Source organism: Chiloscyllium plagiosum, chromosome 19 (assembly GCF_004010195.1).
Source record: "Chiloscyllium plagiosum isolate BGI_BamShark_2017 chromosome 19, ASM401019v2, whole genome shotgun sequence".
NCBI classification, from domain to species: Eukaryota; Metazoa; Chordata; class Chondrichthyes; order Orectolobiformes; family Hemiscylliidae; genus Chiloscyllium; species Chiloscyllium plagiosum.
In genome coordinates, this window is record NC_057728.1 from 42395887 (window position 1) to 42422025 (window position 26139).

At 37.1% G+C, this 26139-nt stretch overlaps 1 protein-coding gene across 1 annotated transcript; it reads left to right on the top strand.

The window, feature by feature from the left end:
- Window positions 1–5067: 5067 nt before the first annotated feature.
- gnsa (glucosamine (N-acetyl)-6-sulfatase a) lies at window positions 5068–24967 on the top strand. Its single transcript, XM_043709665.1, has 14 exons — window positions 5068–5290; window positions 5663–5722; window positions 6112–6318; window positions 8184–8249; window positions 8852–8950; window positions 10166–10333; window positions 11403–11485; window positions 11571–11689; window positions 12880–12983; window positions 13791–13892; window positions 14207–14317; window positions 15917–16027; window positions 18082–18242; window positions 22842–24967. Exons 1-14 carry the CDS (start codon window positions 5156–5158, stop codon window positions 22912–22914), a joined length of 1599 nt encoding a protein of 532 aa, XP_043565600.1. The 5' UTR covers window positions 5068–5155; the 3' UTR covers window positions 22915–24967.
- The last annotated feature ends 1172 nt before the right edge of the window (window positions 24968–26139 follow it).

Here is a 26139-nt window from a genome sequence, read left to right on the forward strand (position 1 = left end):
CAGGATTTAAACGTTGGACAGCTAGGGGTATATCTTGCATGGGTGATTTATTTGAGGGAGATGTAATGATGTCCTTCGATCAGTTAGTACGGAAGTACGAGTTACCTAATAGAGACCACTTTCGTTTTTTACAAGTTAGGGATTTTATTCAAAACAAGACCACACTTTTGACTGGTCCCTACAAATCTGACATAGAAAGAGGGTTACTAAGGGCTAAGAGTACACTCTCTGTCAGTACTCTATATCACCAATTGGGGGGTGCCACCTCAGATGAGTCTGATTGACTCTGCAAGATGTGGGAAAGAGAGCTGGGTGTTGAAGTTTCTTCAGAGGCATGGGAGGACATTTGGGAGAATGCAAGGAAGATATCAATTTGCAAAAGGACCCATGCTTTACAGTTGAAGATTCTCCAGAGGGTCCACTTAGCCCCAGACCGTTTGTCAAAATTTAAACCAGGGGTATCTTCAGCATGTCCCAAGTGCAAGCTCTGTACGGGTACTCTTACCCATTGTCTTTGGTCTTGTGACAGGCTTTAAACATATTGGAGCGCTGTGGTGGGTGCAATGGAGAAGATTTTAGGTATAGGTGTGGAGAAGGACCATATTTCGCTCCTTTTGGGCCTACCCATTGTATTTCCTGCAGACTCGCATAAGGAAAAACGTTTCGATATTCTTACATTCTGTGCAAGGAAGAATATCCTGCTAGGTTGGATATCAGAAAAACCCCCAGGCCTGTTGGCGGAAGATTGTTGTGGAGCATATTCCCCTGGATTTTCTCACAAATATGGTACATCACAAAACTGAGAATTTTTACAAGATATGGCAACCCTTTTTGAAATACCTGGACACAGATTTATCTGCCACACTAACAAGGGCTTTTATATAGCCGTAACGATTGTGTTTCATGAGTCCAATATCCAGGGAGGAGGAACGGTGAATGTATGAGTGCTTTGTTTGGCTGGGCTGAGTTATTACTATTTATTTGTTTGTTGTTAGGTATTTATTTAGTTAGTTAAATAGCTAGTTTAGGTTTGTTTTAAATTTTATACTTCTCTATATATGTTTATACATTCGTATAGGAGGGTGGGTTGGGGAATTTTTTTATTATTTGGGTTTAGTTTTGTACTATTTTTGTAGTTTTGAATTGCATTGTTTTGTATTTGTTGCAATATTTAAAAATGTATTTTTTCTTAATAAAAATATATTATAATAAAAATAAAAAAAAACACATTGGCACATTAGCAGAATGGGCAGCTGTATGCAGTTAATTCATGATAGTGTGAACTTACATGTTTTTGGAAGAAATATAAAATATGACTACATACTTAATGCAAAATCCTGAAGAGCTTGAATTAACAAGCTTTAAAGATTCAAATATAACTGTGAGCATAGGTATAAAAATGCACATAAAATACAAACGATATTTTCAGTTTCCTAAAAAAATGGGAATGGATTTAATCATGAAGAGGCAATTTTGTATAAAGTAATGATTATACTGCATAATTGTGCAGTTTTGGGATGTACATCAAAATTACAAAAAACTTACAACATAGATTCAATGGGATGGTGAGGGGCGTAAAATAATTTGCACTGGAGCACAGAAAGTTGTGAAGAGGTTTATAGCTTTTAAAAAAAAATCTTTTAGGTGTTTTGATAAGAACATAGAAAAGTACAGTACAGAACAGGCCCTTTGGCCCACGATGTTGTGCCAAGGATTAATCCTAATGTAAAATAAAGTAACTTAACCTACGCACCCCTCAATTCACTGCTATCCATGTACATGTCCAGAGTCACTTAAATGTCCCGAATGACTCTGCTTCCACCACCACCGCTGGCAACGTATTCCATGCATTCACAACTCTCTGCATAAAGAACCGTCCTCTGATGTCCCCTTATACCTTTCTCCTAATATCTTAAAACTATGACTCCTTGTGCCAGTCAATCCTGCCCTGGGAAAAAGTCTCTGGCTATTGACTCTATCCATGCCTCTTATTATCTTGTATACCTTGGTCAGGTCACCCCTCTTGCTCCTTCTCTCCAGAGAGAAAGTCCAAGCTTAGTCAACCTCTCTTTATAAGGCAAGTCCTCCAGTCCAGGCAGCATCCTGGTAAACCTTCTTTGCACCCTCTCCAAAGCCTCCGTATCTTTCCTATAATAGGGCGACCAGAACTGGATACAATATTCCAAGTGTGGTCTCACCATGGACTTGTAGAGCTGTAGAAAAACCTCACGGTTCTTAACAACCCTATCCACTTTGGTTGCTGGTTGCAACTTTGAATACCAAGATCCCCCTGTTCCTCCACATTGTCTCGACCTTCGTCGACCTGTCTTGTCACCTCCTCAAAGAACTCAATAAGATTCGTGAGGCATGATCTGCCCCTCACAAAGCTGACTGCCTTTAATCACACTATGCTTTTCTAAATAGTCATAAATTCTATCCCTCAGAATTCTTTCCAAAACTTTTCTGACCACAGATGTAAGACTGACTGGTCTGTAATTGCCAGGGATTTCCCTATTACCCTTTTTGAAAAGGGGAACAACATTTGCCTCCTTCCAATCCTTCGGTCGGACTCCCGTGGAGAGTGAGGAGGCAAAGATCTTTGCCAGTGGCTTAGCAACCTCCTTTCTCGCTTCCTGGAGCAACCTAGGATAAATCTGGCCTCGCCTTTGGGACTTATCAATCTTAATGTTTGCTAAAGTTTCCAGCACATCAACTTCATCAATCTTGATCTGGTCAAGTCTGTATCCCACCTCCTAAAAGTTCTCATTCACAACAATGTCCCTTTCCATAGAGAAAACTGAAGCAAAAAAACTCATTTAGGGCTTCCTCTATCTGCTCAGACTCCACACACAAGTTCCCTATGCTCTCCCTGAACAGCCCTACCTTCTCCCTGACCATTCTCTTATTCCTCATGTATTAGTAAAATGCCTTTGGATTCTCCCTAATCCTCCTTGCCTAGCCTTTTTCATGCCCCCTCCTGGCTCTTCTCAGTCCATTTCTGAGCTCCTTTCCAGCAAGCCTGTAATCCTCTAAAGCTGTGCTAGATCCTTGCTTGCTCAACCTAACGTAAGCTGCCTTCTTCCTTTTGATGAGAAGCTCCTCTGTTCTCATCATCCAAGTTTCCTTAATCTTACCCCTTCTTACCTGCCTCAGAGGAACAAATTTATGCATCAGTCACAACAACTACTCTTTAAACAGTCTCCACATATCTGTTGCGCCCTTTCTGTGGAACAATTTCTCCCAGTCTGTACTTCCCAACTCCTGTCTGATAGTATCATAATTTCCTTTTCCCCAATTAAATATCTTCCCTTGGTAACTGCTCCTTTCCCTCTTCAAAGTTATGGTAAATGTGAAGCAGTTGATAAGGCTAACATGAAAGGATTGTATCCTCTTTTTGGCAATTTACCAGTAAGGGATGGTCAAGTTAACATTCTCACTAAGAGAGCAAGGATACATGACAGAATAATTTTATTTGTGTACAAGGTTGTTGAAGCACAAAGTGTTTGTTGCATAGGGTATTCAACCAAAGGCTACTGCATCTTTTCAGAGTAAAATGGATAAATGTTTAATGGAAATGAATATCAAAGGTGCATGAAAAGCCGTCAGAGCAGTGGAGTTAGTTTTTTGATTATTTCAAAAAAAGAACAAGTTTAAATGTGTCATGCTAACTGACCTTACTCGGTACTGTGATTATTTATGTTTATAGTGTAATCACCCTTTAGCAGATTGGAGCACGGTGTACAGACACAGTATTCAAAACTAAAACTTAGCTTGACAATTTTTTTCTGAGGATTGAGCTCACTGTTTTTGAAGTACTTTTCTTGTCTTTCACTTTACAGTCAAACTGCTTAAATATATTTTATTTACAACAACTTGTCCTAGCCTGCTAACGGATGTAGTTTAGAAACTGGAAATAATGGATAGTCCAGAACGGCTCAAGAAATATTTTTCATGTTGTTTTTCTTATCGAAAACATTTGGTGCAGTCTGTACCTCTGCACATCTCATAGGAATGTACATTCCAATCCTCAGTTCTGAAGAAAGATCATTGATCTGAAAAATTAACTCTGGTTCTCTCACTGCAGAGTCTGTTTCTCCTCCTGAGTCATTTCAGCATTTCCTGTCCTTGTACCAATCTCCAGCATTGCAATGGCATTCCTTCTGTACTAGAAAGTCAAAAGGTTCCCAAGATCCAAAGTTATAAATTGAGTCTGTGAGCACTCCATGGGATTTCTCTCCTTACAATCATAAAATCCCTACAGGTGGAAACAGGCCTTTCGGCCCAACAAGTCCACACCGATCCTCTGAAGAGTAACCCACCCAGACCACTATCCTATATTTACCCCTGACTAATGCACCTAGCCTACACCTGACTATTATAATAATTTCGCACATCCAATTCACCTAATCTGCAAGTCTTTGGACGTTGGGAGGAAACCCACGTAGACACGGGGAGGACGTGGAAACGCCACACAGATAGTCGCTCAAGGAATCGAACCCGCGTCCCTAGCCCTGTGAGGGGGCAGTGCGAGCTACTGAGCCACCAAGGGCTTGGCTCCCATGTTTTCTGAACTTACAACGTGACATTTAAAGCCACTGACTTCCCTCATTTGTACATATTTTTATCATACTTAATTATACTTATTCCATTCTGCCTCCTCCTTTACATGGTCCAACCATATATACGTTGCAAAAAAGATATGTGGGGGACAAACTATCGATGTTTTGATGCTATGCGCTTTTAATGTATTTCAGTAGAACAAATACAGTCAAAATTGTTACAATAGTTTGTAGTCCATATCACGCTTCCCCAAAGACAAATTCTGATTTTGTTACCAATGAGTCTTTTTGCAATTATGTGGGGCCCACCAACAAAAAAAGAAATAAAATTAACAACGGAATACGTACACAGTAATGTTAAATAATCAAGGAGAATTCTGAACGTTGCGTAATATATAGTTGCAATAACCAACTGTTCGCCTATCACTTGCCATTCTGTTGGTGCCCTTTGAAAGGTTTTACCAGGTGCTGGGATCAGCTGATGTTACTTGTTTTGGAGGGACATGTGACTTGTGAATCATAGGAAGGAAGCAGAAAGAGCGTAGTTCAGTTTATACAAGAAATTCGAGTGGAGTGGAGTGGGGGAGCATAGTGCTATGGCTTTTCTTACTGTGTCGTCTTGTGTATTCGCTTTCTTGTTTTTCTTTGCTACTGTTGAAGAGGTCAGCTCGAAGAAGCCGAACATAGTTTTGATCCTCACCGACGATCAAGATGTTCTCCTGGGCGGAATGGTGAGCCGGCAGTTGTCTGGAGAGCTCTGGTGGAGCGGGGCGGCTGTGGATTGCTTTAGCATAGCGGAGACTTTGTTTGTTTTTGACGATAACTGTAGTCAATAACATCAGGCCTGCTGTAATCAGTAAAATCAGGCCTTAGAGCAGATTTAGGCCTGGCTTAAGGATGCAGTAAATAGCTGTGTAATTTTTTTTAGGTGATCGGGATTTTAAAAATATTAATATGCAGTTTTAAGGTTTTGTCAACTTAAATGTACTTCTGTATTTTCTCAAATTAAGTACAGAAAAACGTGGGCAGCATTTTCCTAACATTATTCAACCAAACGAATCAGTTGTAATGCTTTACGCTTGATTCACTTTTTTTCTCTCCAGACACCATTGAAAAAAACCCGAAAGCTTATTGGAGATCTTGGAGTCACCTTTAAAAATGTGGTGAGCTACTCTTGCTTTTTTTTGCTTTGGATAGGGCAATAGGGGAGGCAGGATAGCTTGAATTTGTATGAGCTAGATTAGGAGTGGCCAGTCCCATTGATGTGACTGGCGAAGTTCTCAAATTGATATGTAATTCTCCAAGGAATTTTGTCTCTTTTTTTTAAACTTGAGCTGTCAATGATCTAACAGATTTAAAACTTGCTGAACTTAAACTATTATGAGAAAAGCTACAAGATTTGTTACACACTATTAGAATAAACAATGCTGAATGTTCAGTTTGACAGGAATAAATTAGTTTTATTTTAAGTAATTCACTTGAACTGTGAATGGTGTACACAGTTGCATTGTATTGTTTTAAATGTAACTGTTATGTGTTTGTTTTTATTCAGTATGTGGCTAGCCCGCTATGCTGTCCCAGCAGAGCTAGTATCCTGACTGGAAAGTATCCACATAATCACCGTGTGTTTAATAATACGCTGGAAGGAAACTGCAGTAGTAAAGCTTGGCAAAAGACACAGGAACCCAACACGTTTTCAGCTATCCTGCAACAACATTGTAGATACGAGACTTTTTTTGCAGGAAAATATTTGAATGAGGTAAAGTTTTTGTTGTAGTTTGAAGGTAATTGACATTTTAAGATTTAATTATGTAGTTACCATTGTGACAAACTGGTGTTTTATTTTGGAATATTTTAAAAAATGTCTGACCACTTACCTGAAACTTAATTCTGTTCTTGCAGACTCGCTTTTCTAGTTATATCAAGTTTTAAAGGCTGATTTTTAAAGATTGGCTGATTGTAATCTGAGAGCAAAGTTGCCATAGTCTTATCCGATCATAGTGCTGCTCTGTCATTAGAAAAAGACAATTGGTGGCTTAATCTGAGGGTCACCATGCATCTGGTGAAGAGAGAGGGTGAGAAGAGGAGTCCTTCATGTAACCTCACCTAGCACAGGAATTGAACCCATGCTGATTGTGTCACGTTGCATCACAAGCCAGCTGACCCCCAATCTTGATGACATGGCCTTTAATACACTCGTGAAGAAGTAAGAGCAACATGTTGAAACATGCAGCAAGCTTGTCGTCATCCATGAATGTAAAGGGCACATGGAAGGAAGTTAGCTTTTTAAATATGTTTAGCCTTATTTCTTTATGTGCGAACAAAGATAATTTAGAAGGAGAGGATATGGTTATGTTGGACTTTAGTATTTTTGTGGGCAAGGCCAGGAGGTTGATTAAAGCTGTTTGCACAAAATTGTGAATAAGAGCATTTTCGCTTGTGCTGTATTGATAACTAAGTGCACAGCTTTGGAACCTACGTTGAAAATGTAGCAATGCCGATTTATTTTACTCCCAGATGAAATAAGCCATGATTCACAGCTACTGATGGTTGTTCTACTGCTTGCGAGTACAAAATTTGTACTTTGTTTTTTTTTTAAAGCATGTCTTTGTCCTTGTCAAGGCGCATCTTTGAAAGGAAAGAAACTGCATTCTGGAAATGAAAATCACTTATTTCTAGTGTCTATTTCAAAGGAGGAACAAAGGAAGTCTGGTGTTCAGCATAAGGAGCACAACTAATAAAATTAGAATTACTCTTTAAAACACTATCAAAGTGGCTGCCCCTCCCAACCTGATATTAGGTGGGTTTTTTTTTTGCTGCTTTTGCAATTTTGAGTACATCATAATTCTTCCTCTATATATCTTAGAGGAGATAAAGTAAACAACCATCCATTTAACTTTTTTGCTGGATAATACCAGTTTTATTTGTTGAATCTTTAGATGAGTGCTTGGATTTTTAAATGTTTTGTCATGAGTTCTTTTAAACACCACCTTTTCACAGGGATTGAAACAAGATAAAAGTAAAATGAAAAACTTGCTGTCCCTTCCATTAGTAACCAGCAGTCTGAATTTCTAAAGACAATGTCAAAATGTTCAGCTAATTTTCAAGGATAGATGCAAAAGTGGTTGACACTTTGTAATTAAAGTGCCACTTGATTATTAACTGCAGGGCACTGTTTATATGTAAAGGTTATATTGAAAATATAAAATTTTAAAGAAAATTTTGATGAATTTCAGTTAAAATTAAGATTTCATTTCTTCATAAAAATGAACATAATAGCCACCATTATGACTCAGAAGGTAATATGCAGTTATCTTGTATTCTTGCCCCAAAAGGGATTAGATACCTCACCATAAAGGTGAAATGGAAGAATTATTTTCCTCCTCAATTCTGAAATGTTCAGAAACCTCCACTAGTAGATTAGTTTCTGACAGAACTATTCATTGAACTGTAAGAATTTTTCTCCACCAGAGTCATAGATGTATGGCACAGAAATAGACTCTTTGGTCCAACCTGTCCATGTCCACCAGATATCCTAAACTAATCTCATCCCATTTGCCAGCACTTGGCCCATATCCTGTAAATATGTTCTCATTTATGCTTTGTGTATTGTTTAATTTACAGTATGGATCAGAGGCTGCAGGCAGTTTTGAACATGTCCCACCGGGCTGGAATTACTGGTATGCACTGGTAAGCATTTACACAAAGTTCATTGACTGACAGAACAGTTGCTTAAATGTGTAATTTCCATACTGCTGAAAATCTAATCAAACTAGGTAAATACGATAGGAATTCTGCAGAGTTTGCTTTTCAAATGAAGTTAACATATTAATATCAGGCCAGATCAAATGATGCCATTTGGAATGCAATTACCAAATGAAAGATTTTATTTTGGAAGACAGGTTTTCATATTGCGAATCTCTGTATTCTGTCCTAAAGGTTGTGCACACTCCATCCTTGTATTTCAGATTTTAAATGAATTCAGATTTTTTTTTCATTTTGCTAAATCGGAATCCGAGGATATGGGGAGTCGGCAAGAAACTAGAGTTAAAGATAAAGGTCTGCCTCAACTGTACTGAATGCCAAACAAACTCTGGTTTATGGTCTCACCTATTTCTTGTATTCTATTATGAATGTAATATATACATCCTAAAATATGCAAGATGTGAGGAAAATAAGATTGCAATTAGGAACTCCTTTTTAGCGGTCATTGGATGCAAACAAAAACAGCAATGGCTTTATTGAGATGAATGAACTTGGAGTATAAAACAGTTCTCACTCTCTTCATTTAGGTGAAGAATTCAAAATACTACAATTACACCCTCTCTGTTAATGGAAAACCACAGTATCATGGTCAGAACTATAGCCATGATTATCTAACTGACCTATTAGTAAGTATCTTTTTTGTTTTTTATTTGTGTTGTAGTGAGGTACACTTCATGGATGAATCTGAATAGAAATGTAAGCAGAATCTGCAAGTCTCCATTTGAACTAGTTTCTTGTTGTGCTTCTATGTGGCCAAGAATGGGAACATATCTAATAGGGAAGTTGTAAATGTTCCTTCCAGGTGCAGCTTTCTAAATTTCACTTCTGTCTGTGTCAAATGGCTTGTTTTTTACAATGTTCCTCTGCCTTGGCCTATTTGGAAAGAAATAAGCATGTGTACAGTACAGTGTGCTTTTTGTTTTGTGTCTGATGAACACCTCCACCCCCCCCCCCCCCAATGATTTATGGCCATTGTAGTTCTATTCTAATGTACAAAACATGGCAATAAATTTGCCAGATCATATAGGTTGGTTGAGTAATAAATGTTGATGGGTTTCCTGGGAGGACTCCCATGTTCTGCTCTGATCCTCTACTGCACCTGGGTCCAAATAAGATCATTTTATTAATATTGTCTTTTAAGAGATTGAATTTCTTTTTACTGGGTGAATGAGCAGCCTGGGCTCTGTTTCACTCTTGGACTTGAATCAACTTATGCTTGTTTTTTTAAAATTCCTAGTTGGAGTTTGTCACTAGATCTCACTAACTGCATCTCCTGCCTTTCTTTACCATTCCATGTTTTTACTCTTCGCTCCCCCTTTTAACGTAGTGTCGAACAAGAATAGTGTGTAACCTTGGAAAGTTGTCGATAGTGATACAGCTTAATAATCCATTATGGCTGATTTATGTGCAAGTCCAACATGGTATTAATTTTGTTATTTACCTGTTGAGAAATGTTATGTACACTCTAGTCTCCTGGCTGTGAGGTAGGGACATTACCACTGCACCATGAGAACCTTCAAATTTTGGTATACCCTTTGTAATCTGCTCAATCTTTATGAAGTATATTAAATTACTACCACCTGCAGTATTCAAGCTTGGCGGATTTTGACCTGAGCTACTGCAGTTACTAAATAATGCTCCTCTTGGGTTAGAGGATATATTCTTCTGCTTCATTTGTTTTGAATGTAAAAATGTGCAGTAGTTATTTCCTTTTTATTGATTTTTTTTTTCAAAGTATTATTAATTTCCCTCCATTTATATGCTTTGGTCTTGTTGGTATTTATATATTCCTTGTAATTTCAGTCACCATATTCTAACCTCTCTACTTTTTCACTTGGCAGTCAAATATTTCACTGGAGTTTTTGGACTCCAGAACGAAATATTTGCCGTTCTTTATGATGATCTCTACTCCAGCACCACACTCCCCTTGGATTCCTGCCCCACAATATGAAAGGAACTTTTTGGATGTTAAAGCACCAAGAAACATGAACTTTAACATACATGGAAAGGTAATTTTTATGCAAGATAGGAATACATTAAAGTATTACATTAGATTAATCACTGCAATTAAACAGGAAGGTAGTAGGAATACATTAACATATTCCTATATCTTTCTGTTTAATCTTAGTAGTAATTAACTTATTTAGTTGAACCTTTTATTTTATTTTTTTTCACGTCTTTAGATGCATGTACAATGAATCTGAAGCAAAGTAATATTAAGAATTTCTTGTAAAATTTTAATGAATTGCTGAACAGGAAGTAATGTGAAACCAAACTGCTCTGCTCTTTCAATGCCTATACAATTAAATATTTTTAACAGCATTTTAAAGTTTTATATTTAACTTCATTGGTAAAATACAAGCTTTATTTGTTCCTGGAATTCAAGTGAGAATGTAACAGCATCCTGTAATTTATGGTATTATTGCAAGCTGTGGCTGTAGTGTTTTTGATGCGATATTGCAGCACACTTTTACCTGCAACAGTAAAGAAAGATGACATAGTTGACACATTGTTAGAAGCTTATATAAAAATCAACCACATAATATGGTCAAGATGTAAAAATAATAATTTTAAAAGATGGAAGCCCAATACAGATGTTGGGCATTCAGATGACCAAACTTCTATCAACAAGCTTTCTTCATCATACATGATGTTATGATTGAGGTTCGAAGGATGTGCCAATTCCTTTATCATCCCATTCCCCCACTGGTTTTAACAAATGTAAAATTGAACCAACATACAGTCAATTTATGTAGGACTTTAGACTGTCTAGTTCAAATATTGGAAGCAATTCATCCAGGTTCCTTTTTAGAAGAGTAACTAGTTATACAAATAACATTTATTCACACATGCATAGATTATCACAAAGTTTTAGACTATATAAAGTTAGGTATCCATTATATTTTGGCATGCCAAGTATGAGGTGAGGGCAGGTAACAGGCAGATAGCTGACTATTCCCTTAAAGCATAACAAATGTGAGCAAACCAATCCTTTAATTTCTTGACAACAAAAAAGTAACTAATTACAATGTTATTTGAATGCTTGTCAATTGAAATTAATGCCTTTTTTCAAAAAAGGATAAACATTGGCTGATCAGGCAAGCGAAGACTCCCATGACAAACTCTTCAATTAATTTTCTGGATAATACTTTCAGGAAAAGGTATTGTTGTTCTCCACTTCATTTTCTTTTTGTAAGAAAAATAAAAATGTGGATACTTAGTGTAATCCTCAGTTATTTTTCTTAGATGGCAAACGCTGCTATCAGTGGATGACCTTGTTGAAAAAGTTGTCAAAAAACTTGATGCAATCAAGGAACTAGAAAACACCTATATTTTCTTTACATCTGATAATGGCTATCATACAGGTAAATAATTATTTCCTGTCAAACTTTAGCTTATTGATTTTTTTTTTTCATTTGTATTTTATTCTTGCCTTTAATGTTTGACATTTCCTCTGGAGTGACCTTGTCTAATGGACTACAAACTCAACCTTTTATTAAAATGAAAAAGCTTCGAGGAGCAGAGAAATTGACATTTCAGGCAGGAGCCCTCATGCCTGATGAAAGGCTCCTGCCTGAAACGTCAATTTTCCTGCTTGGATGCTGCCTGATCTGCTGTGCTTTTCCAGCACCACTCTGATCTTGACTCCAGCATCTTGACTCTCCAGTATCTGCAGTCCTCACTTTTGCCTCTTATCAAAATGACCCATATTCTACTATAACCTTTTTTAAAAATAACTTTGAATAAAAACACAATGCTACAGATGCTAAAAATGAAGCAAACACAATGCTTGAGCAACTCTGTTACAGTAGAATTTGTAAAGGGTGAAATAGCTGGTGTTTCAAGTACAGTATGACACTTCAGAACCCAAGTACTTGGCACCAAGATATCAATGGACACTACAACGGCATAGTGGCTCAGTGGTTAGCACTGCTGTCTCACACCGCCAGGGTCCTGGATTTGATTCCAGCCTTGGGCAACTGTCTGTCTGTGTGGAGTTTGCGCATTCTCCCCGTGTCTGTGTGGGTTTCCTCTGGGTGCTCTGGTTTCTTCCCTTGGTCCAAAGATGTGCACGTCAGGTGAATTGGGCTTGCTAAATTGCCCATAGTTTTAGGTGCATTAGTCAGAGGGAAATGGGTCTGGGTGGGTTACTCTTCGGAGGGTCTACGTGGACTTATTGGGCCAAAGGGCCTGTTTTCACACTTGGGAATCTAATCTAATCAAATCACAACAATTTATATGGTCTATGCAATTGTGACTCGAATTTCAAATGTGCAAAGGAAGTTTAGTAGGGTTTAATATTATTCCTTCTGTTTTTTTTTAAATGATTGGTCAAGTAGACAGTTGCCAATTCTGCAATAGTTGCTAGTTTACTACAACAACCTCTCTGTCCTAGGAGACTTAGAATTTGTTTATAATCATAGTCTTAATTCGCCATTCTGACACTCTGTACTTGTTTATTAATACGTGAAGTAATAATAGAACATTAAAGCTCGAGGAAATCAAGAATACATAGTATAAAATGCATTAATATCTGATTTGAATGTATCTTCAGGCCAATTTTCTTTGCCAATTGACAAACGACAGCTATATGAATTTGACATTAAAGTGCCATTGCTTGTACGAGGACCTGGAATCAAACCTACCAGCAGTAATCAGGTATACGTACCAGACTGATTCTTGTATAAATTGTGGGGGCAACTCTCATACTAAGTATGTGCACAATGTTTGTTTGAGGTGAAGATTCTCTAGAAAGCAAGGTTGCTTAAAATCGGCAGTTCAACTCCATTAAAAAACAAGTTTATACAGCTGCATGAAGTGTACTTTATCAACAGGTTCAGGAACTGACTTTACGTAATCTCCAGAAGTTATTTCCTGGGAATGACTGTTGTAGTGTAACAATTATAACTTCCATCTATAGCTTCACTTTTGACATTAGCAACATTTTTTATTTTAGTGCTACATAGAATAATTAACAGTGAAGAAATGGTAAGAAGATATCTTGGGTTTAATGAAATCAGCAATCCTATTTAAAACACTTGAAGCTAGGTTTCATCTTTCACTAATATTACATTTCCATGGTCTATTTTAACAGCAAAATCCTGTCTAATGTAGAAGGACTTTGAAAGCTGTGAAAAACACTTCTTTGTCCTTTTCGTGCTACACTGATGTTGTTGTATGGTGGTCAATTGACGTCTTTGTGATTGCAAAAAAGAGACAGTTGCATCCCAATAATACTAAATTTAAAGTTACATAAGACCAGTCTTTGCCCAAGAGCATCTGTCACCAGTGAAGCATATGTTGCATAAGTATTCAATGCATGAGATGGGGAGTGAAGTGAAAAGAGAGAGAATGTGTTCCAATTAGATGTATTAGCCCTTGCTGTTGAAAACTTTATAGTGGAACTGGTTGTTGTAGTTTTGAAGATTTTGAGATGTCTAAGGTTTTGGTCTTAATTTCCTTCAGATGCTGGTAGCAAATATTGATTTGGCTCCAACATTCTTGGATATTGCTGGCTATGATACCAACAAAACCAGGATGGATGGCATGTCTCTCTTGCCTCTGCTGGTAGGTTTTGTCATACTAACAATATGGTGTAATTATAATTTATTCCTTTTTTAATATGGACATGATTGTAATAAAAGTAACTTTCAGTCGAGTTAGCTATTAAATTCTTCCAGTTTTCAAATCTCCTTCAACCATAAGTTTACTTATAACTCTAAATTTTTCAGTTGTGTGAAAATAAGTTACTAGGATGGCATTGGACCTCCAGAGCAATTACTCTGGTAACCCCTGCAGAATTCAGCTTCATGTCAGTTAATTTTGTTTGTACTGTATTCAAAACTTGCATTTTGTATTATCAATTTCAATTCTATTTTCAGAATGGTAAGGCAAAAAATGTGACATGGAGGACTGACCTCCTTGTAGAGTATCAAGGAGAAGGACGTAACAAAAGTGATCCGATCTGTCCTTCGTTAGGGCCTGGGGTCACGGTGAGTATTAGATTTTATTTTTGTTTAATCTGTATCTTATAAAACTTCTATTTCACTTTAAAGCGAGCTCTGTAAAGCAAACTAACAAAAAAAAACTTATTTCATAACATTTAATTCTAAGCTGTGGATGGCACGGTGGCACAGTGGTTAGCACTGCTGCCTCACAGCGCCAGAGACCCGGGTTCAATTCCCGCTTCAGGTGACTGACTGACTGTTTGACTGACTGACCGACTGTTTGACTGACTGACTCCCCCTGTCTGCGTGGGTTTCCTCCGGGTGCTCCGGTTTCCTCCCACAATCCAAAAATGTGCAGGTTAGGCGAATTGGCCATGCTAAATTGCCCATAGTGTTAGGTGAAGGGGTAAGTGTAGGGGAATGGGTCCGGGTGGGTTGCGCTTCGGCGGGTCGGTGTGGACTTGTTGGGCCGAAGGGCCTGTTTCCACACTGTAAGTAATCTAATCTAATCTGTTGAGTATGGTCTTGGCTGCAAAACTCTGGAGAGTGGGTTTGCAAGTATATAATGGTTTATACTGCTACTTGATGCACAATTCATTTAGATAGGCACTTGAGGGGCAGAAAAAAGGGTAAAGCTAAAGTGAATCTTCTCCAAAGCACTTGAGTTTGTATTACGTGCAGTAAATGTGGAAGCATCCAATTATGATCACTTTTTTAGATTTTGTGGTGTCTGTGCTGTTCATGCGGCCAAACAACTGTAGTTTCCTTTTTGTTTATCTAAAATGCATGCAGCTCGTGTTTCATTGATGCCAGTAACTGAAGTATACATCTTGACTCAAAACGTTAGTTTGCTCTCTCTCCGTGGATACTGCCTGACCTGCTGTGATCTCCAGCATTTGTTGTTTTCAGCTGAAGTATATTTCCTGTTCAGTTGTGTTCTATAATGACCCAGACTTTATTGGTGGACTGTTTTCTCAATAACAATAGATACACTTTCATTTCTTCAGCCAATTTTGCTTGAGGAAATTGTCATGGTTTAGTTCTTCAAGAGTTGTAAGAGTTTTTAATCTGAATGTTGCTAACAGATATTTATCCAGTGACCTGAACATGTTTATTTGTATCCATTAAAAAAAGGTGAAATTGTTCCATTTGAAGCCAGCTTCTCTATGCTTATAACAAATTAAAAGGACACTTGAAGACAATACTTTAAGACCACCTGAAATGTTGTTTCGATTCAATTAGTGTTTTTCTTTGAGGCTTATCCTACCCGGCTGATACTCTTTAACTAAAAAGTTTGAAAAAAATCTCTCCACAGACCTTTCATATTGCTCAGAGGCTTCAAGCTCTTAACAATTAAGCTGCACTGAAAATGCTCAAATTCAATCAGTCAATTTCCTCCTTCTCCCAACCTTAATGGATTTTTGTTAGAATAAAATTAAAAATACCAGGTTCACTTCTCTCTGAATGTTAATCAGTTCTTCCTTGGATCAACACCTAACTCTGTACCATGTTTTGTTTAAAATATGCCCATTAAATTGGCAATGTTGTATGTAGATTAACATGGGTGAAAACATTTATCTCCTGGTAGCTTTAAGACGACCGTTTGTATCTTTATCTACTCACCTTCAACCCTTTGTTCAACAGAACTGTTTCCCTGACTGTGTTTGTGAAGATGCATATAACAACACATATGCATGTGTAAGAACAATTGCCAATTCAGCTAACTTGCAGTATTGTGAATTTGATGATAGTGAGGTAAGTGCAATTAAATGTTTTTTGCCTTTCATTTTGCTTCCTTAACTGTTGTGTCATCTTTTTAATAAAACCCTAACTTATGCAGACTTTTTTTTTCCTCTCAGTATTTGCTGGATTTTAAATTGCTTTTGAGCAGTCCTATTGCTTATGAGTAATGATCCAAGCAGGTGTTAATACTGGATAAGTTGCATCCTGGAATCAAACCTGGCTTAATTCTCTAAATCATAAGTTACAAACTTTTGCAGTTAGTGGCTAGTCATTAAACATATTCACACAAAGAGGCTCTAATGTTCATTAACAATTCTTTTGAAGTTTGCATCACAAATAGACAGGGTGGTTAAAAAGGTATTTAGCACTCTTGTCTTATTGCTCAGTCCTTTTGAGTACAGGAGTTGGGAAATTGTTGAAGTTGACCAGGGCACTGGTGAGGCCTCTTGTAGAAAACTGTCCAGTTCTGGTTGCCCATTTACAGGAAGAATATTATTAAGCAGGGGAAGGTTCAAAAGAGATTTACCAGGATGTTGCCAGATGTGGAAGGTTTGAGTTATAAAAAAGGCTGGGACATTTCTCACTGGATTGTAGGAGGTTGAGAGGTGACCTGATACAAGTTTATAAAATAATGAGAGAGATCGATGTTAATAGTTGTCTTTTCCGACTGTGGTAGACTTCAAGACCAGTGGGAGCATTTTTAAGGTGAGAGGAGAGACATTTAAAGACATGGGGCAAATATTTTAAAGGATGGTTCATGTGTGGAATGAACTTCCTGAGGGGGGGTGGTGAATGTTGGTACAATTGTTACGTTTTAAAAGACATTTTGGATAAGTACATGAATAGCAACGGTTTGGGGGGATATACGCCAGAACTAGGCCGACAGGAGTAGTTTAGTTTGGGATTATGTTCAGCATGGATTGGTTGGACTGGAAGTCTTTTTCCATGCTGTATGACTCTATAAAACCCAACTTGGTTCACAAGTGGAGCATCAAAAACTCGATTGTCATTTTTGAGGGGGTGGAAGAAAAGAAGGTGGAGAAAGTCATGATTAGCAAAACACACAACTTTTCTTTTCACTGTCAGCAATATACTTTCTCAAATACTCAATCTCAGAGAAATATCATTACTTTCTTAATTTTTTACTGCTTAAGTCGCTCTTTCTAGTTTTCTTTTTAGATATGCCAAAATAATCTTGACTCTTCTCATCAGTTCTGACGGTTTTAAATATTACAGTTCTGTCAGCTTAAGCAACTTCTATACAAACTTGCTCTCAATTGGGAAATTTCATAAACTAATTTGCACTTTTGCTAAGGTAAGACTGTGTGCTCTTCTGAATGGAGAACCCCTCCTTCTGCTAATGTAAAGCTAAAACCTGATTTCTTCTGATCTGAATGCACATCAACCCAACTCCATGCCTTATGATAGTCAGAAATGCAAATAATCATAAGCACACCAGTGAAAACAATTCTTCAATTACTATCAGGCTTGACACTTATTAAATCACCTAGAAATGATGAATTTGTTTTGTTTTCAAATTGCTTTGACTTCTTTTACAAACAAACTTGACCTTCACGGAGCTGAAACCAAAATTCATCTGCCTCCTTTTTTGAAAGTTTTTAAAGTAATTACGCTTCTTTTCTCACAAACTATTACTGCAAGAGAAACTGGATTAATGCAAGAAATGTACATGATTGTCTTCATTATAAATGTCAAGTGTTTGTAGATAAACTCCTAAAAAGGATTACTTGAATGTGTTTGTCATTAATCTGTTCTTAAGTTACAATGCATTATTAGTGCCATATGCTTCCCTCCTTTTCTTTAGTTTGGAAATCTTAGCAGACAAAACACATTTTTCTGGATAACAAAAAGTGCTGTTGAAATTTTCAGTTATCTAAAGTAAGCATCTTTTGAATGCAATTGATTTGTGATGCTTAGTATTGAGTGTAGCGTAACTTTTTTATTATTTCAATGATGCAGTAATTCCTGTTCACTTTTGAAAGTGAAAGTCATGTATAAACCAACTTTAATTCTTTCTGTAATCTCAAATGCTTTTATTTCTTTAGGTATTTGTAGAAGTCTATAATCTAACTTCTGACCCACACCAAATCACAAATATAGCCAAGTCAATAGATCAAGAAGTTCTTGAGAAGATGAACCATCGTCTCATGATGTTACAATCATGTTCTGGTTCAACGTGTCAGACACCAGGAGTATATGATCCAAGGTAAGGAAGATTCTTTTAGACATTCCCTAGTATGGGGTCAGCATTTTTGTGGCTTTGTTAAAGTTTCATTTATAGTTGGATTCCATTTTGAGGTGAAAGAGTTGAGCTGCATGTTTATAATAGGGATAAGAGGCTAATCACTATGCAATGCTGTCCTGTACAGTTTCAAATTACCTTTTAAAACATGATACTTGGGTTTATTTTGAGAACAGCTATATTGTGCATAATTTGATTAAACCTTCCCCCAATCAAAAATATTAAGTTTGACAATATTTGTAATGAAGTTGATACTATTTGATGCTATTTGAAACTATGTTGTCGCCACATAAATTGATGTTGCTTTTTGATTGACAATTATAGCCTTATGAGCCTTTCAAAAATATGGTCATTCAAGTGAAATCTATTCTTGTTTTATATATATTATATACAGTATATAATGAATTATGAACTATACAAATAATTAATTTAGAAATACTGATTTCAGTGTCTGTGGTATACTATTTAAGGCAAATTTTAGGCTGTTCTGATTTTGTTTTTTTTTAAATGCTGTCTGTTCACAACTACAGTGTCTACCTATACTATAGCATTTTTTTTCTTCCATGACGTGAATTCTGTTAGCTAGGCCAACTGACAGCAACAGTTTTCCTCTATTCCTTGCTCTGTTCTGGTGCATTTTTAAGGTGTAGCCAGTAGTTAAATATTGCCTTTTGTGCAGGCTAATTACTGCTCCTGCTCTCCATTAAACTTCCATCAATCTGACACAAGTAGAAGCAGAGCAAATTTCTCTTTAATACAAGCATCACTGCTTTCAAGGAACACCTACAAGCTTTACAAATTTTTAATATTGATAGCAGAAGTATGCCATTTGACCCTTCAAGCTTGGTCTAACATCCAAATTCTAGTTCCCTGCTATTGCTGAATTTTTAGCAAGGGAATTTATCTACCTACCCCATTTCTTAAAAATTAATTGATCCACCCTCTAACTCAGAATTCAAGTTACCCAACTCCCTCAGCAAAATTCTTTCCTCCGGCTTGAAAGGGCGATCCCTAAGTTTAAAAACAGTACCTCCTAGTTCAAAACTGACCCACCAAAATAAAGGATCATTTACACATGCAAGTGTGTTGACACTATTTTCAGGATCTTGTATTCTTTTTAAGGCAGTTACACCTTGCTTTTCTAAACTCCAATGAAAACAAATTCAGCCTGTCTAATTTTTTCCTCACAAGATAGCCCACTAATTCTGGGTATCCATATCATAAAAAGGTTAAGTCCACATCGTCTTACAAGACCATGGGGCTGCTCCCTTGTTAAAGGAAGTGAAACAACTGATGGTAGTTTAATCTGAGGTTACCACAGCTCAGACAAGGGGAGAGGTTGAGAAGAAGAGTCATACAGCAAGAAACAGACCCGTCATCCATGCTGATCAGGTATCCTAAACTGAATTAGTCCCATTTGCCTGCATTTGGACCATATCCCTCTAAACATAGTGGCTCAGTCATTAGCTCTGCTGTCTCACAGTGACAGGGACCTAGGTTCGATTTCACCCTTGGACAGTTATCTGTGTGGAGTCTTCCTTTGTCTGTGTGGGTTTCCTCTGGGTGCTCTGTTTTCCTCCCACGGTCCAAAGATGTGTACGTTAGGTGAATTGGCCATGCAAAATTGCTCATACTGTTCAGGGATGTGTAGGTTAGGTGCATTAGTCAGGGGAAATGTAAAGTAATGGGGTGGGCCTGGATGAGATGCTCTTCAGAGGGTCGGTGTGGACTTGTTGGGTCAGATGGCCTGTTTCCATACTGGAGATTCTATGAATTCTAAACCTTTCCTATTTGTATGCCTGTCAGTGTCTTTTAAATGTTGTCACTATAACTGCCTCTACCACTTCCTCTCGCAGCTCATTTCATACACCCAGTGCCCTGTCTGTGAAAACATTGCCACTTGGGTCCCTTTTTTTGAAATCTTCTGCTCTCACTTTAAAGCAATGCCCTTTAGTTTTGGAATCCTATCCTTGGAAAAATGACCTTGACTATTCATCTTATCTATGCTGTTCATGTTTTTACAAATCTCTAAGGTCACCCCTCAGCCTCCACTCTGGGAGAAAATTCCCAGCCTATCCAACCTCTCCTTTAAACTCAACCCTCCAGTCCAGAGAGACTGCCCTTCATAGTAACCTCAGTTGGTATGTGAATGAACCCATTCAGTTTCCAAAGTTGTCACTCTGAATTACAAACTAGACATCCATCCAACTGAGCTAACTGACCCTCATCAAAATGGTAAAGTTGCTGTGAACAATCAACATTTTTACAACCTTTTGAATAGGGAGACCAATCGGTGCAGCACAGTATTTGAGATGATTTTAGCAAAATGCTTTTGTTCCTTTCTTCAAAGTCATTTGATATAAATTTTAAAAAGACGAAGGCTTCAATTGTCACACCTTGCTAATATAAAAGGGACCCACTTAAGCACAACCTCTTATCCATTCAAAAAGAGGAGAATGCTCTGTATAAATTCTGGTCTGGCAGCATTTGTGGAAATGGAAACAGTTAATGTTTCAAGTCTGATGTGACCTTTGTTCTGAAAAATAATTGTATCAGGATTTGCAACTAATCTGCTTCTATCTGCACAGATGCTGCCCAATCCGAATTTCTCCAGCATTCTTTTTTTTTCTTAATTGCAGCATTTTCTGGGTATTTTGTGCCAGCATGTTACTTGTACTTCACTTTAGAAGAACTATGATGCTGGACTTTTTAACTGTACTTCCTTATTTTTCTAATTTTACATTGTAAGATTTTGTACCTCGGCATACCTAAGATGATGCCAGAGATGGTGACTTTGAACACTTTGTCAACTGTATTCATGTATTCCTTTATTTGAGTACATGTGACAATTAAATCTAATTCTAATAACCTTTGTGTGGAATCTTGAACAAATGTCTTTTAGATTTCCATGAGTGCTGGATATCTGCAGGCTTTTTTTTTGTGCCAGGGCATTTTACTCCTTCAATGGATTCCAATAAATTGGTTAAACAGGACTTTTCCCTTTCACAAAACCATGCGGAACTGCTGATTTTTACCCATATTCTCCAAATGCCCAACTTTGAGTTTTTTATGCTGGATTCTGACTGACTGACTGTCCTCAAGAGCTTGCCTCTTGAGTCAAGCTAAATATAACCTCCAATAGTGTTTTTTCCCTTCAGTAATGCCACTGAACACCATTACCTCTGATATATACTTTTGCCACTTGTGATATATTCATTCAAAGCAGTCTTGCATTCCCTTTTCCCGTATTTAAATTTTTCACTGCATCAAAAGCATACTACAGACCATGTAAGGTTTAATGTCATTGAAAAGCTCAAAGATCTTCTTTCCATTAGATTTCAATTGGTCTTATTTCATTCTTCCAGTAAATGGGTAAAGTAAAATTTATTATATGTTCATTTTGAAATTCTTTGGTCAGACTTCTGCTTGCTCACTACATGCAGGCTACAACTTGCCAAGTAACCAGCTATATATTTTAACAACCGTTTGCTTTCAATTCCTTTTTACTCTTTGACTTTAATTCATTCCCTTTCCCAGTACTTCTCTGATACTGTTTTCATTATTCCACTCCTGATTTGGAGATCTCTTAGGCTCCTCTGTTCCCCCTCCTTTCAATGATCATGAGTATATGGGATTGCTATTATTGGTCCATTTTGTTGCTGGAAGTAGTTGACTTTATTAACATTCAATTCCAACATCTTTTGAGGGTTTTCCTTTGCCAGTTGCCTGTCTAATCCATGAGCCAATATGGATGTGGAACTGAATATCAGCACAGCTATCATGCAAATATTGAATCTTTACTCAGACCCCTTGGCATCATGGTAACCCACAAACCTACCAACACATTTAAACAGTGACTAATGAAACTAAAGGATCTATTAGATACTAACAGCAAATCTAACATCATTTACAAGATACCATGTAAAACTGTTTGACAAAAAAAAACACTGCATTGGACAAATAAGCAGGAAACTTTTTCCACCAGGATACACTAACACCAACTAGCCATCAAACGACATGATCCACACTCACTAGTTTAAGTGCAGACCAAGAAGAACACCACTTTGACTGGGACAACACACACATCCTAGGACAGGCAAAACAAAGACATGCATGAGAATTCTTAGAGGCATAGCATTCTAACCAGAACTCCATCAATAAACACATCGATTTAGATCCTATCGACCTTCCCTTTTTAAAAAAAAAAGAAAATGACATCACCCACCTTTTTAGAAACAAAGAACTACAAATCGAGAGGCAGGGCATACCACCAGTGCTTCACCAGAGACTCTCGCTGATGTTACCTAGTATGGTGACGAAACATCTGAAAACAATTCTTCCAGCTCAGCGAGCCAACTTACGTACTTTATCAACAACCTGAGCTACAAGTTTTCTCAAAAATAGTTTTACTCTTTTTAGCTACTTCCTCTGGCTAAAATCCAAGGTGCATGATCTTGGTATCTTTCTTGTCCAGAATATGTAAGTTGATAGTAATTGCATCATCTTTTCACGTATGCCGATTTTTAAAAAAAAGGTACATTTTTTTTTGTTTGCCTTTTTTAGGTACCGATTTGACCCTCAACTAATGTTCCATCATGGACCTGCTGCACCCAAGTTATTCCATAAAACCTTGTGAGGCCTTTTTGCTGGCTGTTACCTGTAACTGAACCTTGTACTTTGTGTGGACTGATGTAAATCACTCAGTTGTATATTTGTTTTTGCTCTGACACCCCTGAACATGCTTTCATGATTTAAAAGCATGTGGCATTTTGAAAAATGATTTGATAAATTTTAACACTTTTTATGTATTGTAGTTCTAAATTAGCATTATTTATTTTGTGAGGACCATTGTCTTAAGTTGCAGTGATCCTAAGCACGTGGTTGCTTATGGGGTACAACATTAAACAAACACATGCTTTCAGTTTTTGTTGCATGAATTATCTGCCAGCTAGCAATCACAACTATATTTGGTATGAAATTACTTCTAGCCACATCCTTTGTTCTTCACTACAGTAGCAGGAACTAGTCATATATTATGTTAGAATTAATGTACAGAAATAAAATTTCCACTAAGCTTATGCACAGCAAGAACAAAATGGGTTTTGTAACAGATTATCTCAGTAATATTTTTCCAGTGGCTATCCAGCTCAACATACTGGGAATTTCGCTCTGTTTTCAGGGTTTGCTGGCAGGTGATGGGGCTGCAACTATTGGCTTAAATTAACATAATTACTTCTGTTTTGTTCCCTTTTTTTGAGATAAGGAATTAATTGAGGAAGATTTATTTTTGTCTGTCATCTCCTGGATCAGTCTAATGTAAACAGTGCTAAGAACTAAGGAAACTTGTCTCTTCAGAATGTCGCGTACTCTGAGCTTGGGGGTTTTAAATTGATGCTTTGTAATGTAGGACCCAAGATGAGTTTCTCTCAAGTTTCTCAATTCTTCTTCTCCACCTCCACCCACCGAAAAAAAAACATCATCTGATTTGTTTCCAGTCCAAATCACCTAGCCTGGCCACTATATTCACTGTTTCTAAGACTTCAACAAATCTTTCCCCACCCAGCTAACACCCCCACAGTATTTTCTTCTCTCTTTTTTTTTGAGAGATTACTGTGATTCAAGGCCATGGCCATCTGTTACCTTGATCTTTGTGTGTAAGGCATTGTTGCTATGAAACATTTCCCAGATTGGCATTAAGTAAAATGACTGTGTGCATCCTTGAATGTACAATTGGTTGCCATTAATGTCTCTACCAAAGGTGATTAAAGTTCTTTTCTTTTAGCAAGTAGTAGTGTCCATTTTACTGGATAATCACTATTGTTCTGAATCTTAAAATTCTCACTAAAGATTTCCTGTTTTTATTTAAATATTAAGTTACCTTTTCCAGTAATTCTGGGATTAGATATTGCACTGAAGATCCTAGCTGTCTGTTTCTTTGGGATGTTATGGAAGAGATGTATGAAGTGCTAATGGTTTCTAAAAATATAGCCAATAGATATAATCCAACATGGGATATTGGCCATAACTAAATTTCAGTTGTTTTATCTATCAGATGTTGGCTTTCTCTTTTTATATTCAATTATACACTAAATCATACCACTTTATAACATTCCTGAAATGTTAACTCATACACGAAAATATCTTTTATTCAAGGATGATAAAATGTCAGAAGGACAAACAAAACAATCACTCTCTTTAACTGGCATAGATGTATTTAGAGTGTATAGTTGACACTGTCTGTAAAGTAGCATTGATCTACAGCCTTATAGATGTACATTAGTGAAAAGGTTTATCGAGTAACACCACCAGGTAAAAGGCAAACTTTTTAGTGTTTGTGTACCTTTGAAACCTACAACATTTAAGCACTTGGGAGCAAGCATTTTGTTTAGCCTTGAATATAAGAATTGGAAACACATCAATATTGCAGTGTGAATTGTAAATGCTTGTATTTTCAGTGTTAAACTGAACTAACCCATTTTAAAATAGTTTTATGTAGCTTGGATAACAATTTACATCAGCTTGATGTTACTCAAGGTTCAGACTCTTGACACTTATAATACTGGATTTGACTGGAGATTTCTTGTTTTTTTTTCCCCCAAAGACTTAAGTGTCCTTGACTGTTTGAGATATGAAAATGACAGCTGAATTCAATCTTGCATTTATGTAATAAATTACTTTTTCAATCTGAAGTTGGGATGCTCTCTCTTCTATGGAGAACATGGTCTTGAAATTGACTCTTTCAGTCACCAGATCACCACTGTGTATTTTGTTAGAATTGCACTGATTCACATCAGCTGCCTCTACATTATAAAAATGGGAATTTCAGTTAACTAAGAAATACCATCTTAAATTTGGGGTTATTTTGGTAATTTTGTATTTGCTGTTGCTAATAGCTCTGCTTTGTTTCCCATTACTGAAAGGTGTGCAAAACAGTTATGGACTTGCAATACAGTAATGTTAAAATTGATTTTTATTGTATCCCTGATGTACTAACAGCTTTTGCATTCCAAACAATTGCTTATTTTGTAGGGAAACCCAAACATATAAATTGAAAGCAGGAAACACCAGCAGTGCTTTGTCCGGAGGCCCTACATGTTACCTTGTATGGTGATGAAACATCTGAAAATTAACCTTCCAGCTCAGCGAGAACCTACATCTAGAACCTCAACCTGAGCTACGAATCTTCTCAAAACTTGCTGATGTTAGCAAATTAAATCTGACCAGAAGGTGTATGCTGGCCAGGAGAAATGTTCTTTCTACATGCTGATGAGTGATCCTTTTTCACCAAGTTTGAGAAGTAGCAGATGTTTCATTATTATTCAAAAGGTTGTCTCAGTGCTCTGAAGAAATTATACAGAAAGGCAATGATATTAATATTGTGATAAAGCATGCCCACTTAAGTTGGTTGCAATATCTTGCTAATTATTTGTCTGTTTAATAGATGAATCTTCACTAATCATTTGTCAAACATACTGAATATTTTAAGTTGATTTGAGTATTACTAGTGAAGTTGTGGAGAAATCATAGTTGAAATTCTGTTGCAGTTTCAACAATTTGGAAAATATCAATTTCAACTTTTTCATGGGGAAATGGCTAAATATAAAATAGAAACAGGATAGACCATTTGGCTCCTGAGGTCTGATTTGCCATTCAGTAAGATCATGACGACTGGTCTGTTTTGTTTCAAATTCCACATTTCTGTCTCCCCTGATTTTTAAGCCTTGATTTCCCCAATCTAACAAGAATCTGCCAAACTGTCTTAAAAATATTCAACGACCCTGCCTCAACTACCTTTTCTATTTTGAAGTCGTACAAACTTTTGTCGAGCCATTCACAATTATCAGGAGTCACCCTGTCAGGA

What these genes read in the sequence shown, in the direction of transcription:
- gnsa (XM_043709665.1), top strand. Translation starts at nt 5,156, where the DNA reads ATGGCTTTTCTTACTGTGTCGTCTTGTGTATTCGCTTTCTTGTTTTTC. An exon ending in CAGGAAAATATTTGAATGAG is followed by an intron (nt 6,319 to 8,183) that starts GTAAAGTTTTTG and finishes TTTAATTTACAG; the next exon opens with TATGGATCAGAGGCTGCAGG. An exon ending in GATAATACTTTCAGGAAAAG is followed by an intron (nt 11,486 to 11,570) that starts GTATTGTTGTTC and finishes TATTTTTCTTAG; the next exon opens with ATGGCAAACGCTGCTATCAG.